We start from the raw sequence: 21,838 nt of genomic DNA, 5'->3' as shown, positions 1-21,838 counted from the left end.
AAGGCACATAAGAAGCAAAGAGCATGCAGAACATTGCATTTTGTGAGTATCTGGGGGAAGTCCTCGACAGAGACTGCCACTCATCTGCCCCCTTATAAGCATGCTTCCAGAGTGTTGAGGTGGCTTTTTTAAAGCAGACAGGGTGAGCTACTGGTAAGGTAAAAGTAGATACTATATGCATGCTTGCACCTGATTATTTTCTTCTGGGCCATGATGCCACAAAACAGATTTACTGACGTTGCTACTGCTGCATCAAGAATGTGGCACACTAGAAATTTCACCACAAGGCCACTTTTCTTTATGTCATCTTTAGTGGAAATGGTTACATAGCAAGTGAGGAAGCTTGCTTATTTCACTAGGGGGAGCAACATACTAAAATTCTGCACAAGATGCAATGTTACCAAAGGCTAGCCCTGGCTGCTACTCCAGAAAGGCTGCATGTGGTGGTGTGTTCAGCACTCTGACTGCACTTCTTAGGAAGTCTGCTAAGGAAAATACATCTTGATACTGAATGCAAATACAAAGACTGAAGCAGCATTTTTGTCCCAGAAAGCATGGGGGATTGGGGGATGTCTCAATAAAGGGAGTGCTGAGGCAAATTCCTCAAGTCACGGGTAGTCATCAAAGTCTGCAAATGTTCATGCACAGATTTACAAGCTACCTGGAGCCAAGGAGACCATTTAACAGATTACAGATGTAATACTTTGGAGGCAGGTTCATTTTCTCAATGTGAAGAGGGCAGAAGTATAACATCATCAATACAACGCCTTACGACCAATACAATGTTGTAAAACATGATAGTAAAAAATAACATTAATATTTAACATAAAATATCAAAGTATGCAACACAAATATATATAACATGGCAGAGCTGAACTGTGTGTACTTTAAATACCTCATTTATTGCCAGCTGCTCTCCCCCTCCACCAAACCGGTGGCTGGAAACATGTAAATCTTCATAGAGATCCTCATCACTTCCCAAGTCATCCATGAGAGATGGTCTGTCCAGGGAGCCATCTGTAATCACTGGGAGGATAGAAAGAGTGCATCATTTATATAAACTGAAAGCTTCCTGAGACTTGTGATAATATACCAGCACAAAATGCAAATGAAGAAACCTTACATTTTCAAAGCTCATATGCTATGCTGTGAGACATACTTTTGTTGCTCACATCTGTTTGTCTGGTTTGGTTTGCTTGGCAAGCTGTTCATATTACTATATCACTAGAGTAATATAGCTAAAATTCAGACACATTACAGATAATGTAATCAGAGGTATAGAAGACTGCTTTACATAATTGGAGCTGTTAAGATGGGTTCACGCAAAAATTAAATACTGTAAATACCAGTTGGTATTTATCCAGAACTGGCAAGACAATAAGGATGCACCTAAACAGTATTGTGCTGCTATACGATTATGATGACCACATCAAAAAAGAGCATGAAGTCTGGCACCCAACCAAACTTTCAGATTGTATTGGCACAGAATTATTAGGTGGGATGTATACAACCATGATTACCTTCACACGTATTTGCATATTGATCAGCTTTTATACCAGGGATAACTGACAGCATAAAGTGTAACAATCAGCTGTCAGAACATACACAGCTCAATATCATCCTTCCAGGCCTGGACATTCCACCTGCGTAGCATATGCCATTGCACAGGGGCCCAAAGGCACCCATGAGTAGGGCACATGCTTACCATCTAGGACTCTCTATAGAGAAATTAGACCGTATACAGAAGTTGGGCTGTGGATTTTGCTTAGGAAAATTGATGTTAGTGACATAAAAAGTGGCTACTACGATTGAGCCTAGTGAAACCACGGTAAGAGGGCTTACATATTCATTTAACAACAATAATCAGAAGCCATGGGGAAGCCATCTAGTTTCTTTGCATATCGGACCTTTACAACCTATTACTATCCCAGAATGAATGCCGTCTATGGACATACATGGGCTGCAATGCTTTTCCAGCATATGTACAAAGATAGGGCCCGTTCACACCATATGCAGTGCGTTCCGGCCAGAACGCACTGCATCGCATTGCGGCCGGCTCACTATTTCGTGGGGCTGGAGGGGGCATGGCGGGCCATTGAAGTAAACGGCACCGTAGCCACGCCTTCTGGTCGCAATGCGATTGCCCGCACGGGATCGCAAGGCACATTATCCCTGCAGTGCAGTCCGGTGCGATCAAAATGCTGCAAGCACTATTTTGATCGGAAATAGTGAGCCGGCCCGCAATGCGATGCAGTGCGTTCTGTCCGGAATCGGTCCGCAACGCACTGCATATGGTGTCAACGTACCCTAATGTATCAGCACAGGAGGTTATGGATAAACACTATGATATAAAATGGATAATAAATGGAAAACATAGCAATGGCAGTCACATTGTAATAGCTCTCACTGGAGTGGAAATTAGAAATCTGGTCTGAGAAATATAAATATTCCACCAAGGTTCGTCCCAGTTTTGTGTACAATCTTACAACAGTTACTACAGTATATTCTTAGTTTTCATATATAATTCTTTTGGTTAGCTGTTTGAGATATAGTGCGATAGTCATCCATGTATTGTATATGTAAGCTGCAAAACTTGGATCTTCTATAACCACAGCATCCCATGAGAGGAATAAATATGTGCAGCAGCAGAACAAATAAAGATATTATGTATACGAAATCCGACAAAGCTCAGTCTTAATGCACAATAACAGATTATTCATGATTGTCTTAACAGCGATGTATCTTGGGAGGTTGTAGTCATAGCAACCGTCAATTGGTTTAATCCTCCAGCAATACATGTGTAAAGCAAATGACCATTATGGCTAGGACTGCCCCTAATACTTGTATGTCTGGGTAGAATTAACTCCCTCTTTCCCCCAGCACTAGCAAGCCTTTTGTCTGTTTAGATCTCTCACTGTTCTCACTCTCTACCACCCACACACGTAGAAAAAAAAGGAGCTATATAGCAAGTAGAGCACAAACAATGAGAGCAGAATATGTGGAAGTGGTTTGCTGGTGAGTGATACACAGTGTCTACACGACGTTTAGACTATTTGAATCATTGCACTTACAAAATGGCGATTAAAGCATAGTAGGCCAGTAGAGATGAGAAGCATAAAGCAACTCTCAGTATGTCCAATTTGTTCCACATATTGGTCTCCTCCGCGGACTTGTATCCTGCCCATAGCTCATATCTAAAACAGCAGGTAGTATGCAGGAGAATGGAACTACTGAGTATGACAGTAGCATATTCAGCCCACACAATCCTTTACAAAGACCTGTGTGCATGCTAAAATACAAGATTCAATAGTGCTACACAGCATGTCTTAGGAAAGCTGGATGGGATTGTGCACATATGACTGCATGCCTCCCTCTTCCCTGATCTATGTAAAGCCAGCACCCCCCCCACCTGTAGCAAACAACCCACTTTGTATTGTAGAAACATGTAGAACTGCTGAAATTAAATAAATACAGTAAAACTAAACTTTAAAAAATCAAATCAATACAAGTCCCATACTTTATTTCTCCTCTTTACATGTGCCTCTTTATGGATTTTGGGTGCACATAGAATGTAATGTATGCTGGTCAACTGATTCAGTCCAGTGGTGCCTGGTATTGGTGGAGAAGACAATGGAAGAGATCCTTTATCCAAGTTAAATTCTATTGTATGTGTCGTATTTAGTTTTAAAACACCATACAATGCATTCTGTGGCAACGGAACACTTTTTTAGGAGTTGCATCACCTACACTACAGTTGGCTATGAAGAAAGCTGGCCCATCGCAGACAGCTTTCTTTAAAGCCCCAACTGAAGTGTATGTGATGTGCCTGTTCTGAAGGAGAAATATAATATACCATGGACTCAAGATCTCCTTCTCTGTTCTACCAATAATGGTTGCATCTGCAACAAGAGCATTTTATAAACTTTTCTTCCACAACTTCCATCTTGCCAACTACTCCCGAAGGACTAAGATCTGGTTGTCCCCTTAATTGTGTGCGACCATCCACCTAAAGGAAGTTCTGTATGGAGACAGAGATATTCTCCACATCTTTTTTATGTAATTAGTGTAAGTTCCTGAATTTTGCTTGATAGCCTATTTTTACAAATCAGCACTTCCACTGGCAGAGGGTGAGGCAACTCCAGAAGACCATCAAGCTTGCTGCAGGACATACTGGCAGGAGCAAAATGCAGAGTGACCTTATCACTGTGCTGATGTCTATTCAGCAGGCTGTGGATGTGTTTTGACCAATGATTTTGACCAAGTTTTGCTACTCCTGCATGGAAGGTTGAGGATCTGGCTGTGCTGGTCTTTTATGAGCATGATACAGAGGATGTTACATGAAATCCTGGTGGCAATTTAGAAACAAAACAGCACAAACATCCCCAAAATGTCAGCAGAAGTATGGGTGGGAGGAAAGGGAGTTCACACAAGGAAGGGAAGGAGTAGGGATAGTAATGAGCTGCAGTTTGTGTTGATTGGTATATAATGACTTATAAGGTAATTGCAACTGGATAGGTAAAGGTAAGCATTGTGCCTATATGTGGTGCCCAATACAAGAGTTCAAGAATGCATTTTAGGTCTAAAACACATACAGTATAACACGTAAGTAGTAGACCATTTGAAGTCAAGCCAGAAAGCTCAGGTACTTGTCATATTTGCCCTTTTGGGTATGTATCAGTTCTTCCATTAACTGGATACTGTCTACTATCTAATGACGAGGAATAAGACATTTTGCAGCATTAAGAAGGAACGGAATCAGAGTGCATTTATATGCGCTAGGAGAGGATACGGTGGCTGTACTGGTAAATTTTGCTCTGCATTCTCCTTTTAAAAAAGGACCAAAGCAGCATGTTCACTTTAATGTTGGCCACACCAACTGCTTGTATGTAGCTTCCTTTTGCTCCCCTGCCATTTCTTTGGGTCATTGATAATGAAAAAAGGATTCCCTGGGTAACCAGTGGCGTAGGAAAAGGGGCATATGAGGTTGCAGTTACAGATGTCCCCTACTCCAGTGCCATCGCCATCAGCCTTGCGTGTGACTAAATACTCTGAATACAGGAGATATACATTGCCCACTGACTGGTTAACACAGCTGTCAATCATAGGGCAAATGCCCTATGATTGCCCTAAAGGGCAAATGGGGTCCAGGTATTACACCTTCTATAGCTTCAAATCAGAAGACCATTCCCCTGAAAGAATGGGAACAGTGTCAGGTAGAAGTAGTTATATGATTTTGGGGTGTTATGTGTGGAAGAGAGAATTTGAAAGGTTGGGGTTGATTTACTAGTAATGAGGTGGACATGTTAACTACAGGGGAAGTTAGAGGTGCTGCAAAAGTTAGTGTGGCAATGGGTGACAATGCCACTGTGTAAACTACATTCCTGGATCCATATTTTCATAAGTGACCTGCACCTGCTGATTGCACAGCTGTGCACAGCCTTTAAGGTAAATGTGCTGGAAAATGTTGAGGGCTCCACCTAGGAGGCAGGAGGTCTCTACCCAGGAGTCAGAGTGAAGTCCAGTGCAGCAGGGAGCTGTGGGTTGCGAAACCAAGTGTACAGGTTAGCACAGGACTGAGGCTGTCTGGAGGAACAGACAGTGGCCTGGGGATTGAGGCCAGAGCAGCGGTGCTGCAATTGCAAAGCCAAGAGGCTGGAATGAAACCGATTGGGCAAATTAGCCTGGTGTTAAGGCTGTCTGGAGGAACAGACAGTGGCCTGGGGATTGAGGCCAGAGCAGCGGTGCTGCAAGTGCAAAGCCAAGAGGCTGAATGTGCATGTGTTTGTGTTGCCAAAGTGAGATGCTGAAGACCCCCTGTGAGGGTAACTGCATTGTTTTTGTGACCTTTCATTTAATAAAAGTGGACAAGGAAGCCCTTAAATGAAGATTTCAGCGAGTGGATGCTTCCTTAAAGCTCTACTATTTGAAGCTAAATCTCACATTAGGTATACAGCAGTGGATGTAGAACTGAAGCTCTGGGTCTCTGGCTAAATTCTTGCAAAGGGGTCCAGGTAAGTCATGGAAGCTGTTTGCCCAGAGTTCCTTTCAAATTTTAAGTTATCTAAAGCTAAAAAAAACTGTTACTATCGTCAAAATATTATCTGGATTTTAAAGAGTCATTTCACCCAAAATCGATATTTTTTGTAGATGTCTCAGGGACTCTGCTGGTGACATCTCTGAACCCTGGGCCTGCACAACTGCTGTGATCATTATGGAGATGCTGGAACATGCAAAGGTAACAGGAATCCCCAAAACTCCCCAGATGAAGAGGAACGGAGTCAGGAATAATGGCAGGGGGATCTCTCTTTTGGAGTATTCAAAACATACTGTATATAATCGAGGAAATGGGTCAGGCACACTTGATTTCACCTATAACTAAAGTTTTAGTTTTCAGTGGGCCTAGGCTTGCTATGCTGCTAGTATGGGAGTTTGGCTTCACTGAATGTAAACATGATCTAGAAAAAAAGAGAGTTCATAGAAAGGCCTTTGTATGAAACAGACAGTGAACACAAGACACTTGTGGCCAAGTTCAGTGCGCGTGAAAGGAACAATACATTGGGCTGTGGTGCATTCCAGGAATGTGCAAACACCCATTAGTGTCTTATTATAAACATGCTGAAAACTGTATATTTCAGGGGGCTAGAATAGAATTCATTAGCAGATTTCATTGTAATGCACAGCAAGCTTTCAATCTAGAGACTAGAGCTAGACGTTTTCTACCAGTTAATAAGTCAGACAAATCTTCCCCGATCCCAGTCTACGAGCCTTGATTAGGAGCTGCCTATTCTCACTGACATCTGCCGTTGACCCAAAAATGTCAAAATAAGGCACGCTACAAGAAATTGTACAATAATATGTGAGAGACTGGCATCACCGGGAGTGTTCTCAGGCTACAACTTTCTTCCTTGGAAATACTTTATTAACACTTCATTTCAGGCATGAAGACAGAGATTTTTTTATTCTGCAACTCAGACAGCTGTATTGTAATAAAAGGTGATTTTGCCTTTTGGACTTTCATTAAAAATTAGGATATATGTGACTCAGAGAGATATAAAATGCACAGTAATAGCCGGTCAGGTAGCAAGGATGGCTTTTGAGACTATCTGGGGTCAGAACCGGTAAAATCAAATTAAACGTCTCCCTTGGTCCTGGAAAGGACACAAACAGATGGCAGAAGCATAAAAAAACAAAGTTGAGTTTTGGGGATCTGCCCCTGTGGCAGAAGTCTAGCAAAAAACAGATTAACTAACTACTGTAATAAAATGTTAATAACAACTCAGTTAAAGAGGAACTGAACTCTGGAATCAGTGACAAAAAAAGTCAGGTAGATGGTAAAGGACTATTCACCAGTATTGCCTGTGGTCTCCCTGTAGCTGATCATTTCTCCATCACTGACTTACCATGCCTTGAGCTGCACTGTGTCTCTGTATGGAGGTTGCCATCTTGGTAGAGGCAGCGTTTTGCTTCCTCATGTCAGAGCTTCCAGCAAAGAGAACAGTGAGCAGCAGCATTCCTCCTAACTTTCTGAGATAAGAAAGAGGGACACCTTCCAGCACAATGTATGTAGGCAATGGAATATCTTTTCCAAATAGCAAACAAGATAGTTAAGAGATAGGATGAAGGTTTTAGTGCGGAATAACACTTTTGGTAGTTAAATAGAACATTTTCAGATACCTGTACATCAGACCAAAAGAGGGACAACTGAGGAGGAAAGAGGGACAGAGGGGTTTGGTTCCAAATAAGGGACAGTTGGGAGGTATGGTACTGACATGGCTAAATCTCACTATAAATCTCCTGAGACTAGCAGTCAGAGGCAGTAGTGTCTTAAAGCTCACACTGCAGATATACAGCTATGAGTTTTGTTTTTTCAAGTTTTACTTACAAAATCCAGCATTTCCTAATCAACACGAGATTGTATTTTCTTAAACCATAATAAGGTTTAGTGTTTGTAATAAAGAACTGTATATAAAATATTTAGCCACCTATAAGTATACCTTTATTTTTGGTGTTCTGCTGGGACATAGATAACCACCCCAATTACAATTCCCCATATTCTTTAGCTCTTCAAGCTTTACACTCATAGTTGCACATAATGATTGCTAAATTCATGGTGCAAGACAAGAACAAACATCCCAAACCCCAATTCCTTGTCAAAGCTTGTATCTGCCCCTCGATAGCTGTATATCATTTTTTGATGATATGTACTGAGGTGATCATTGGAACCCAAGACTGTTCAGAACTACACAGATTAGTGTGCATTAAAGGTGCCACTGGAATGATTAGACTGTTAAATGCCTGTACAGGGACAGATTATTGACACAGAGAGGTTATCTTAGACTAGACCACCAACTGTGGTAAAACTACAAGTCCCATGAGTTATTGCAAGACTCTGACAGCCACAGGCATAACTCCCAAAGGCAGAAGTGTGATAGGATTTGTACTTTCATCACAGCTGGAATGTTGAGGTTGCCTATCCCTGTCTTAGACCTTCCAGGCTAAATATTGGTTGCTGCAATCTTTCAAGGCAAACACATCTTCTGAGGTATTGGCCAGGAAAAAAAACAACACAATTGAACGCTCAAGCCCCCAGTGTTCTGCTGAAAGTGCAGGTGACCCACTTACTGACAAAAAGCGTGCTTTCTGTCATTTGACAACACTACTTAACCCCTTCGTGACTGACGACGTACAGTGTACGTCGCCAGCATCGGGGCTGTTTAAACAGACTCCCGGCGACTTTTGCCGCCGGGACTCTGTTTTACTGACTGATTGCTATTACTCCACAGGGATGCATCCATCATCTAATAGTAATGAAATGTTTAAGCTCTGCTTGTATCTCATGACCAACCCCCCTCCCTGTCTCCATATTGAAAACTGTCACAGTGAAAAGGTAATATCAAATATCCAACCTGTATTCAGTCTCAGCAGTGCTAACCAGCCAGATTGCAGTCTTCCACTGCAATAAGGTATTATTAGGGATGCACTGATACCGATGCCTATCCCGATCCCAGAACTTCTGGTATCAGAAAGCCGGGCGGCGAGTCATTCCATGCCGTTCGGCTTCCTGATTGGCCGGAAAGCCGGCTCCATGCTTCCTCGTCACCTGGGAGCATGGAGCTCCCTTGCCACCATGGAGCATGGAGCTGGCTTCCCTTCCGGTGATGAGGGAGCATGGAGCCGGCTTCCCGGTCAATCAGGAAGCCGGGCGGCATGTAATGACTCGCCGCCCAGCTTCCTGATTGGTCGGAAAGCTGGCCAATCAGGAAGCCGGGCAGCGAGTCATTACCCGCCACCGGGTTCCTGAATGTTTATAAAGCCAGCTCCATGCTTCCTCATCAGTGGTGGCTACTTTACAATACACACAGGGACCATGGGGAACAAATGTAGCCACCCTCCAGAAGGAAGGACAGTGTCAGAGATGATTTTAGGATCTACAGCTAAATGAGGCACAAATAAGCTACATTTTTGTTGATAGTTAAGGTACTTGAATGCATTTTTAATATTTAGCTCCTGAGTTTAGTGTCACTTTAAGCTCAGATCACCTGACCAGTGGCTAGAAAGTGAAGTACAAATGGCCTGGATAGTTTGGCTGCATTTACCTAGCTGCAAAAATACTACAGTCATTTGAATACTAAAAAAAAAAAGTTATATTGTTTGTGTTCTTTTCACTTGCTGCCCATCTGTTAGCTGGTTTATTTTAATCTCATTCTAATTACAATTATAAAAGAGCTTTTTTTCATTAGATATTTTTTTTCTGCATACCATATAAGACTGCATGGAAAACATTTGAATATACCACATATACTACCATACCTCTCAAAACGATATAAAGAATTCAACCTGTCTGAGCACTTCCTTTTAAATCCGACTTCAGAAAAATTAATTAAAAGTGATCAAATTCTGGCAACATACTTCTTCCCTTTTTGAAGATGATATCCTTATATGATAGAGAACAAACAAGAATTAATAGTAAAAGTTTGGGAATAGGAGCTAATGGTGGAGGAAGGAGGACAGAAGTTGATGGAAAGACAAGGAATAGTGCTTACAGGGGGAGGGAGTTGAAGGTGATAGTGGTGAGTATTTAACAGGATTTTATCTTAAAGGACACGGAAGTGATGAAGGTGGGGGGACTTTTTTTTTAGTTCTGAAGAGAGTGGAGAAGGGTTAGAAGCTCAAAACTCAAATATTGTTTTCCTGTTGGTAGCTTCATTTTAAAGATACCCCTCAATTCATGTCCCTTTCCCATCAGCATAAACAATTAGGGTCACAGGGACAAAAACAGCAATAAAAACCTGACAAAGGTTCTAAACCTTCCCCACTCTAACTAGAACCATTAAAACAATTTTACCTGAAGTTGGGCTTTTTTGGGTGCCTGGAGAGGGAGCAAGTACATGATGTTTAACATCTAAAGAAGAGCTGAGAAAGAAAGGAGTAGAACAGTGACGAGATGAACAGAGAAGAAAGCAGTACATGTTCCCAATGGATGTAAAGCTAAATGTTTACAAGCATACAAGATATATTTAACAATCATTACAAATAAAAAAAAAGCAGCTAGAAAGAAAAAAGCTTTGATTACAGGGACAGAACACAAATGTAAGGAAGTCTAGTTATGTCTGCGTGAATGTTCTCATTCATCCAGGTCATGGTATATCTGTAAAAAATAAGTCAAGGCAACAGGACTTGCTGTATTTTTCTTGAAGACGCTTCACTGACATCCGACCAGCTTTCTCAATTCAGAATTGAGAAATCTGAATTGAAAAAAAATCTGGTCGGATGTCCAGTGAAACGTCTTCAAGAAAAATACGGCAAGTCCAGTTGCCTTGACTTATTTTTTACAGATATGAAGTATAGTTATGTTTTTAAGAATAGCATGGAGCCTGCTTTAATTTCAGGAACTTAAAGTGACATTAAACCCTTGTTTTATTTATTTTAAATCTAGTTTCTAGCCAAGCCCCTCCTCACAGTAATTTGACAGGCAGGTGCATCAGCCGACTGCTGCCTTTCCCTCAGTAGCCTCAGGATCCCTCCCCTCAACCTGGAACTTCAGGAAAACAGAGCATATTGTCCGTGAGCCTGCGCCGGTGATCGTGGAGCCTAGCTAAGTGTTTTAGGTGGAGTGGGGCATGGAAAGGTAGCAGGCCATTTTTTGTTTCCTTAATGCAGAGAATGCTTTAAACTTTAAACTAAGGACCTCAAAGAAGAAATAAGAGATGTGCATGTGAACCAAAAGCTATTGTAAGGGTAGAATGGTCGGGATGGGGAGGCTTATTCACAGTTGGCCCACATTCAGCAACCATACCCATCCAATTTATGTTGGGATGATTGTTGTTGACACCCTTTAGAGCCTTTCCTTTAAAATCACCACAGACAGCACTGCTAAATTTAAACACAGCTGATTATTTATCTATCCTCCCTTTTCAACAGTTTGATCAGTCAGCAAAATCAATTTGTAGAAACTGCTCTATTCACAGACCAAACTGTTCTGCTTACATACTGCAAGAAAAGTATTACTTTGTCAGCCGCTTTTATGTCTTAGAAGGCACTCCTGTCACATATGTTTACTAGATGTCGGATCAAGGAATAACAATGGAACAATGCGCCATTCTGTAATTCGGTGCCAGCAAGGCACAAAAGTCCTCTGTGTTCCTCAGTTTTCGTTTTTACGCACACTTTTGCCTACAGCATTCATTGAGTATTAGTGTTGTGTTCTGTTGAAATGCTGAAGTGCTGGTGAAATGTTCAGGGTGTGCCGATTACATAGAAGAACACATGCTTCAGGTCATTTTAGGCAGGTCTAAATGCTCTGTACTATAGCAATTTCTCGGTTATACTATATAATTAACAGTTATTGCTACTTTCCCACAAATGATCACGTGTTTTATAACAAGCGGAAGCGAGATTGAAAAATTATACAGGCTGTAGAAACCTCTTATAATCACATTGCTGTACTGCACATAACCATGCTTTTAAAGTGGACCTGTACTGAAAATCTAAAGTTTGGCTGTCCGACAGGGATGACTCTGTCACCAAAGGGTTACTTATAATAGCAGGCCAGTCCTGTAAAAGAAGCCTCTCTAACCTTACATTTCCGACAGTCCATGTTTTTAAATTCTGTTTTTACTTCTGGCACACTGCTGCACACAGTGGTTCCTTCAGCAGGCAAGTACATCACTGCAGAACATATGATCCAGTGGGAAAAACAGGTGTTCATTCCACCCAGGAGGTTCTAATACCCTGGAACGGCCAAAGAGCAGGAAAGTGGTGACGTTTCCTGCCACAGGCCACCAGAAATGGGCTTGTTTTTACCAGGCTGCCCTTTTTTTTGTAACTGGCCCTCGGTGGGATGACAGGGTTCATTTAACACAGTTTAATGTGGCAAAGCAATCAATAAATACAAATACATTTAGCACATAATTCCTGATTAAAGCAACAGAGCACTTCCACACTTAGCATTGCCTTGCCACACTCTATTGTTCCACCCTCAGAGGAGCTTATCAGGAGTTTGATACACATCCCCTGCCCACTACAGCGTCTAATTACTGGATTGCATAAATGGTGTCATCAGCAGGCCGGAACAGGAGGGTCCATTCTGCAAAGACACCGTGCAACAAAAGAAGGCCCTGAGCAAATGAACAGCTGCAGAATGCCTAACTAACTTGTATCACTCAGTCTGACAAATTAGTTTGCTTCAGTATAGGTCCACTTTGAGAAATCTCCATAGAGTAGGGTTGCCACCTTTTCTTCAAGCGAAACCCGAACACTCTAGGGACACGTGGACATTTTTTTGGGAGAAGGAATCGTAGCTTATTCATATATAAATAGCGGCAAACAGGCATATGTAAAAATCACAGTTGAGACTATTTTCAGTGGGGGGCCAGTAGCCCCTATCTTAATTTTGGTTTCCTCTGTCTGCCTGACATCTTGTGTCCGGGTTTCAGCTGCCATGAAACCCGGACACAGCACTCAAAACCCGGACTGTCCGGGTGAATCCTGGACAGGTGGCAACCCTACCATAGAGGTATGCCCCTGAGGAAATACACATGACAGCTCCATTAGTCACAGCTTGTTATTCATTGAGAAAGATTTGCAGCATACAATCTGGTTCAATACCTGGATATGCTCTTGGAAGTGTTTGCTTTGCGCTGTGTCTCAGTAACAAAGTACAGGAGCTGGTCTACAGTAACGCTTGTTCTTGCCAGTGGCTCTCAAAGATGGGACAGCCTTTGGAATATCTCATTTTACTGGTTTGGGCTAGAGAACATTCATAGATCAAAATTAGTCTAAAAAACAAACTTATTCCACCGAACCGTACTGCATACTGCTGATACAATACACCTTTGACACCCTTTTACATGTCCCTTATGTCCCCCCTGGAATCCACCATTTTCAGCTCTTGGTACATTGACAAATTTACACTTTCCGACCATATTGGTTCTCCCTTTTCCTCTGCTGGAACCTCAACCTCCCTCCACCTCCCTCCAGTTTCATTGTTCTATCAGCCTATTGAGGTTCGCTTTCTGCCTTTGTATTTTATTCTTTGCAGTCATATATTGTTTTTATTTCTCTACTGCATCCTGTGCATGCCTTACTCATACACCGTATATAGACATATGTGACTCCTTTAGGAAACTCCATAACAAGCCTGCCTCCATTATGCTTTTATTGATGTGTTTCCATTTCTGCTCTCACATTCGCAGATGTTTTATATAGCATGTTGTACTGTACTGTTGAAATTTCAATTAAAAAATGTATATGCTTAAAAAAAATAAAAAAAACAACTTACTACATTATCTTAGCCTGGTGTTTCTTCCTTAATGCTGGTGGTGATTAGAGAGAAACTGCACAGGAAACTAATTTCTTATTTTATCAACAAGAAAATCCTTTGGGCAACATTATGGTAGACAAAAAGCTAACCTATTATCACGGGCCTTGGTATCTTCACCATATATTGCTATGATAGTGCAGGGCAATAAATAGCATATATTTTGCCCAGTTCCAGGCACCATTACTCATTTTGGTCAGGTAGCTCAGTCTGCTTGTGTATAGTCAGGTCATATTTACAGGGTTTAATGTTTTGTTGCTACTATCAATGTGTGAGTATTGATGGTACATTGGGGAAACATTTCTGTACTGTTGTTGAAACAAAGTTCACTTTTAAAAATACACCTTTATTCCTGAAGAACTTGTTTCAGTATCAACACCTCCAATTGCATGCATGCACCTTAGTTTATTCTCTCAAGTGTCCCAGAACCCCAGATTCTGGGGTGATCTAAATAAAAATCTTGACTTTTGGAGGACATAATTGGGCTGGCACCACCCTTCCGCACTGCCTTCTCCGACACCACATCCCATTTCAGCGAGGATTATTATAAGGGTTTGGGTTATATGGAAGATTAGCGTTGGGGTTAGGGTTATATAGATTAGTATGAGGGTTATGGGTTTTGGCAGAAATAGTGTTTTAGGTTATATGGAAGACTAGCATGGGGGTTAGTGTTATATAGATTAGTGCGAGGGTTAGGGATTTAGGCAGAATTAGTGTTAGGGCTATATGTAAGATTGAAGTGAGGGTTAAGGTGTAAGGGAGTATTAGTGCAGGGGTGGACAAATTATTATGGAATTCAGGAGCCAGTCTGTTCAATCCAGGAGCCTGTAGGATATTTTTTAGGAACCAGCTACATTGACAGCAACAAGAGAAAACCTCAAATGTTAGGCGCCAGCTGTTAAATTTAAGGAACATTGGCTACTTATCTCCTGAGATTTGTCCAGCCCAGGATTGCTGTGAATGTTAGGTCTAAATGGTAGATTGGTGTGAGGAATATTGTGAAGGTTAAAGTGTCAGGGAGGATTTGTGTGAATGTTAGGTTTATATGGAAGTCTAGTGTAAGGGTTAGTATGTCAGGGTGCATTAGTGTGAGGGTAAGTGTAGGGTTTCATTGAGGGTTAGTGTGAGGGAAACATACAGGGGTACAGGTACTCTTAAAACCTTAGACTTCAAGGGACTCATATACACACATGCACGCACTACACACACACATACTAACACATAAAGGTTGAACTTGATGGACCTGTGACTTTATTGAACCTCAAATACTATGTAACTATGTAACTATGAAACATTAGGGTAGGACCTTACTTTCAGTCCCAGGAACTCATTGCCTAAAAATACCAGCATTAAGCTACTGGCTCTGAAACACAAGGTATAAAACATATTTTAATACATTAATTTACACAACAGGTTCCAATAACTCTGCCATGATTGCAATAGAAAGAGTTTTAGGGCTAGTTCACACCAGTCATAGTACATTCCGGCCTGATTGGAGCCGGAACACACTGGATCGCATTCTGGCCATCTCACTTTGTTTTGGGACAGGAGGGGGATGATGGTGCAGTGAAGTCAATGGCACCACAGCCACGCCCTCCGTCCGCAATGCGATCGACCAGCACTCAAATGCGTAGCACATCAGTGCCTGTGTTCCGGACTGGTGCAGTCAGAAAACTGATGTTCCATGTGTTCGGGCGATCACATTGCGGCCGGAGGGCGTGGCTGTGGTACCATTGAGTTCAATGCACTGTCATGCCCCCACCCGCTCCAAAACAAAGTGAGCCAGCCGGAATGCGATCCTGTGCGTTCCGGACAGAATTGTGCTGAAATGCACTGAGGCTGGTGTGAACTAGTCCTTAAAAAAAAATCTAGTTCATGGCCAGTGTGTACTGATAGAGGGACATAGGAATTTGGTTCCAAATGATGGACAGTTACAATTATTATAGAATCACATAAATGCAGATCTGTGATCAGTGTCTGAGCCTCTCTAGTACTGAGTGCAACATCAGGTGTTCCTGCCAATGAATTTCCATGACAACATTTCTTCTTCCAAATGTAACTGTGAATTTTATTAACACGGAATGAAGATCATTTCTAACACACTGTGACCTGTCACTAAAGCAGAGAACACACTTCTGTGAGTCATTAAAGCGCCTATACTGACACCAACACAATCATAGCAAATAGTCAGCTGGACCCCAATAAAACCAGCATACAGTACAGTACAAAATCTGTCAAATTCAACTACAACACAAGATTATATGTACAATGCTAATAGGTGATGTGAGTGAGGAACAGCTACAGGGTCACAACAAATGACATGAATAAAGCTCTAACCAAAAGTATTTAATTTTGGGTAGATTGAGATTAAGCAGATTGTTTGTTGAATTATTCATATCTCTGAAGACCTGCTCTAAGGCTCTGGAGCTAGAAAGTTCCTCTTGACATCTCATCCTGTAGCTAAAGCTGTCACTTGTCAAAATTTGCAGAGGAATTTAATAATAGATTACAAAGAACTAATGAAGTCGTAGCCACCGCCAATATGTGCCAGCAACTTAAAGGGTTTATTTCTATTTCGATCTCTAAATCTTCCTCCCAGCCATACGCTGAGCGAATGCCATTCACATTGCATTCCCACCACTAGATGGAGCCGAGTAACATAGGAAACTTCTGTACCAGTTTCGGGATCAATGAATGAAAAAATATTAAAGCTTGTGGGTGAGCATAACAGCCAGTCAACTTTTTAGCAAACTGTTAACAATGGCAGCTCATGTATTTTTCTCTCTTTTGTTTTTTATGTGTGATTAATGTGCGTATTTTTACAGAGAACATGCCGAATTCAATAAAGATCAGTCAATCAGAGATAATAAATATACCATAAAAACTGATAAAATACAATTATTGCTGAAAACTGCTATATTTTATTGCATTGATTATGTTCCCTGGATTTGCTAAAAATCTCAGAGGGGTTATACAGTCCTGGCATGGAAAATGACAATAGATTACGTCAGGCTTTATCAGCCAGGGTTTCATGGAACCCTAGGGTTCCTCCAGAGGATTCTAGGAGTTCCTTGAGCAATACGCAAACAGCAGACAAATCTCCCATCAACAATGACTACCAGCTTAAGAGGGCCACAAATCTAAGGGGGCAGGTCTCCACTGACCACAAATGTAAGGGGGGATTTCTCCAATGACCACAAAAGTAAGGAGGAATTTCCTCAATGAACACAAATGTAAGGGGACATGTCTCCACTGACCACAAATGTAAGGGGGAATTACTACAAATGTAAGGGAGCACTTTCTACATCCCCCTGGATCTCTCTACCCCTGTGTCACAGAAACATCCTTGAATGTGAGTGGGTAATGTACTATGCAGAGTGAGAAGAATACTCGATCTCTAATAAAATATTTGCTGGCTGTAACCATTAATCAGAGAACATTTCCCCTCATATTCTACTATCTACAGTATAATGACCTATATAACTCACCTCTTTTCTCTCCAAGTCCTTGTCTTAGCCAGCTTACCATTACTTGGCAGTTCCATAATTCAAGATGACAAGATCTGTTTAAGAGATTCTAATGAACCAGAATGCTGTATTCTTGCTACTTTGTACTTAATCTGAATGTCTGTGTAATAGAAGATGTATGGGTGTTCCCAGTTCTCGTATGTAATTTGTTAAAATAGGTGTGCAAACCTATCCCGACTGTACTCGCTATTCATCAATGTGTTTCATGTACAGTCTTTTAAATTAAACATGGGGGAATGCCATTGCTGACCTCCTTCTAAAAATGCTAGATGTCTGGCTATTATTCGGACCCACTGTCTTCAATACTAGCCAGGAAGAGGTATGTAGATCAGATAAATCAAAGTAAAGTAAAAAGTCCTAATGGAAATGCCTGTTCCAAGTCATTACCTCATAGATTTGGAACCAGAGGCTCATCATGGCATACAAGTAATTACCATTGTCATAGGGAAAGATCAGATTCTGGAAAAGAGTATTTCTCTCATGACACATTTCATTTAAAGAGACCCTGTCCCAATTAAAAAAATGCAGGTAAAAGCACAGAATAATCAAGCATTTGCAATTCTTTATTCACTTGCAATGTGCCTATGAGCTTGCTTAATTTGACTCCTCCAGCAAGAGTCAATTTCCTAGCACAGCTCTCTCCTTACTTACACATCATAGCCCTCTCCTCTTTTGAGTGTATGTTTACTGTCTATGCTGGCCCAGCTCTCCACTCCTCCATTCATCTCCATACATAACCTTTTATGTAGAGGCCGGAAAAGAAGTGAATAGGAATACTATAGTGTGTAACTTGAGCATCAGTTTTGAGTCTGCTGGGGCTCTTAACATTGCATCTAAGATGACAGTGTCCAGCAGCAGTCTCAGGGTTTTTGGAAGAGCGTTTTTTTACAGGTAAATAACTTGCATAAAATCTGATAAATACAGATGTAATCTTATGGGAAGATTGTTGTTGTTGATCACAATTTAATATGTTAGTATTTACAGTCTTCGACGATCCCGATGATCTTTTTATGGTGATTCAAACCTTACTTAATTACTGCTTAATAATTACAGAAATATTTCACAGCACTTAGTAGACAGCAACAAAATGATCACATCCTCATGAATCTCCCCTGGATTACAAATACAACTATTTTAAAAAATACAATTCTCCCTAATTATCATATCAAAACAGATGATCTTACGGTCTAAATATGTTTTAAGTGTGGTCACCAGTTGGTGGATTTTACACAACCACTACAGATATCCTCTTAGGGCTCTTACTGCAGGGCAATACCAACACACTCACTAATGGTGGCAATTCATCTATTCAATTCATCCAGGGAATCCCCCAGGAACATCCAGGCAAAGGGAATGACAGTAGCAGGCCATTTTGCATTATGAAAGCATACATTTTGTTTGAGGTTTAAAGTCAACCTTTCCTGAGAGAAGCATAAAGACTGCCATTGATACATTTCTGAAAATGCTAGTTGCGTGACTGCTATGCTGACTCATTGGATTCAATACCTTGTGAAGCACCTGAAACACTGAAACCTGAAATACAGATCAAGGAGGACCAGAGTGCAAACAAAGTCAACAATTGCAATATCCATGTTTTTCTAAGGAAATTTAACCATTTTGGTTAATGTAATTGGTTTGGTTCAGGTCCCCCTCTATATCAAAGTCCCGTCTTTCACATCAGAGGCCTCAGTACCCCCTTCACATCAGGGTCCCCTCTTTTCACATCAGTGTCCTCAGTCCACCCTTCACATCAGTGTCCTCAATTCACCCTTCTCATCAGTGTCCTCAGTCCACCCTTCTCATCAGTGTCCTCGGTCCACCCTTCACATCAGAGTCCTCAATCCCCACCTTAACATCAGAGGCCTCAATCCCCTCCTTCAAATCAGAGTCCTCAGTACCCTTTCACATCAGAGGCCTCAGTCCCCCCTTTACATCGTAGTCCACAGTACCCCTTCACATCAGAGTCCTCAGTCCCCCTTCACATCAGAGTCCTCAGTCCCCCTTCATATCAGAGTCCTCAGTCCCTCCTTCCCATCAGAGTCCTCAGTCCCCCTTCACATCAGAGTCCTCAGTATCCATTCAACTCAAGAGTCGTCAGTACCCCAATTCACATCAGAGTTCTCAGTCTCCAATTTACATCAGAGTCCTCAGTCATCCCTTCACATCAGAGTCCCCTCCTTTCACATCAATCAGAGTCCTTTAGTCCCCATCACACCAGAGCCCCCTCTTTTCACATCACAATGCCCTCTTTTTACCTCAGAGTCCTCAGTCACCCCACACATCAGAGTCCTCAGCCCCCCCTCTTCACATCAGAGTCCTCAATCCCTCACATCGATGTCCTCTCTTCACATCAGAGTCCTCAGTCTCCCATTTACATCAGAGTCTTCAGTTCCCCCTTCACATCACAGTCTCCTCCTTTTACATCAGAGTCTTCAGTTCCCCCTTCACATCACAGTCTCCTCCTTTTACATCAGCGTCTTCAGTTCCCCCTTCACATCACAGTCTCCTCCTTTTACATCAGCGTCTTCAGTCCCCCATCACATCAGAGTCCCCTCTTTTCACTTCAAAATGCCCTCAGTGCCATCACATCAGAGTCCGCAATCTCTCCTGCACATCAGAGCCCTCACCCCCCCCCCCCCACATCAGAGTCCTCAATCCCCCTTTCCCATCAAAGTCCTCAGTCTCTCTGCACATCCGAGTCCTCATTCTCCCTTCACATCAGAGTCCTAAGTAATTTCTGGTGCTGAAACTCCCCTGCAAAAAAATGTTTTAGAAGCTAAAATGTAACGTACCCCTGGTTCACTAGAACTATTTCCATAGTAAGCAAGGAAGGGTTAAAGAGCGTTTATTCTGAATTGTAATTAAACCTCCCTGAGCTTTATAGAAGAAGGGTCAGTGTGTCATTCGTGTGTCATTTATAATCTTTTAATGATATTGTTTTCTCATGTGAACCTGTACACACGTGCATTCTGCTTTGTGTAGTGACCCTCTTGGCTTTCCTGTATAGAAGGACCTTTATAACCTTAGATACAGAAGTGAATGTTCCAAGTTTGCCCAACTATTTTCTCTGCACTAGGCTTGATGGTAAATTACGATACAGCTAAAGCATATGGACACATAAATACTTCCCAAGAAGGACGTCACCTAACTTCTGTGCTTCCTTTGGTTTTTCGGGACTGGTATGGGTAAGTGCAATGAAAGCAATGTGGATTCTTTGTGCAAAGATAAGGATTCATTCACACTAGTTTCATGCGGAATGCATGCATGTTTATCATGAGATATTGTGCATTTAACATGCATTGTATTACACAGACCTTTATTTTGAACAGACTGCTAAAGCTCTGGAACACACTAAACCTGGACATGTATTTTTTGACAGAGCGCACCACAGCACAGTATTGCACTGTATTTGACGGGTTAGTGAGCTTTGCAGTAACATACAGTAAAACATGCACTTGAGGCCAGATTCACACCTGCACGATCCGTGACCACACAGCAATCATGCATGATACCGCACGGATTGCTGTGCAGTCACGGAGTCGCCCACCACCGCCGATTGCGCCAGCGGTGCCGTTATTTTCCAATTACACCGCTAGAACAGCCGCGCATTGTGTGATGTGATATACCTTTTTTCTGCGATTGCCACGCGGATGTAAACCCATTGAAATCAGTGGGGCTATGTGGCAACCGCTGTGTGCAACTGCAGACGATCGCACGGTCCAGAGTCGCCCGTCCCGGATCGCGCGTCCTTGATCGGCCAGGTCTGCACCAGCCCTTACTGCAAGTTACTACAACACACTGGTATAAGTTGAAGAACACTGGGCACATTTTTTATTATCCCTTGCAGTGGGTCTACCCCCATACTGCAAGGGTTAACTGCTCATTTTGGTCTAGGGAGGTAAATAAAAAAGTTATACTAATCTGATCATCCGAGCCAGCTGGCTGAGACAGAGCTCAACTCTAGCCTGTTTTCTCCTCTGATGCAGCAATGGTATGCCCCTCTGCGTCCTCAAGTCCTCGACACTGTGTATAGATGACTCAGGGACCTTAAACTACAGCAGCAGAGGGGGAGAGAGGCTCCAGGGAAAGGTCTAAGAACAAGCCGGTGTTCTATCGAAAGCCCCAACTCGTCGAAATCTCCAACTACCTCACTGCCGGGTACTTGCAAGTTGGATATTTCGACCAGACGGCGTTAGACTGCAAAACACAAAGAATGACGGAGCTCTGAGCAGCTGAATTTGAACAATATTCAGCAGGTGGCAAACTCGACGAGTATTCTGAAAACGCTATGCGCGCATGCGCACCGCAACTGTACAGAGCTCAAGTCTTTCTGAGCACCGGAAGTGAGGTAGTTGGAAACCGAGATGAGTTGTAGCTTTCGATAGAACACCGGCTTGGAAGATTTGGTGAGTGTAACTAATTTATTTACCTCCCTAGACAAAAACGAGCAGTTAACCCTTGCAGAGCGTGGGTAGCCCTACTGCAAGGGTTA

The 21,838-nt window shown here is 42.1% G+C and overlaps 1 protein-coding gene across 3 annotated transcripts in view; it reads right to left on the bottom strand.

The window, feature by feature from the left end:
- ARHGEF4 (Rho guanine nucleotide exchange factor 4) overlaps nt 1–21,838 on the bottom strand; it is a 77,750-nt gene that overhangs the window by 34,979 nt on the left and 20,933 nt on the right. For all 3 annotated transcript variants that reach the window (XM_018554825.1, XM_018554827.1, XM_018554828.1), the window contains one exon: nt 896–1,026. In XM_018554825.1, the coding sequence (XP_018410327.1) occupies nt 896–1,026 (131 nt within the window). The remainder of the gene's footprint in view (nt 1–895; nt 1,027–21,838) is intronic.

This window comes from Nanorana parkeri, unplaced genomic scaffold (genome assembly GCF_000935625.1).
Source record: "Nanorana parkeri isolate BGI_ZX_2015 unplaced genomic scaffold, ASM93562v1 scaffold174, whole genome shotgun sequence".
NCBI lineage: Eukaryota > Metazoa > Chordata > Amphibia > Anura > Dicroglossidae > Nanorana > Nanorana parkeri.
This window is presented reverse-complemented; position numbering and strand designations above follow the sequence as displayed.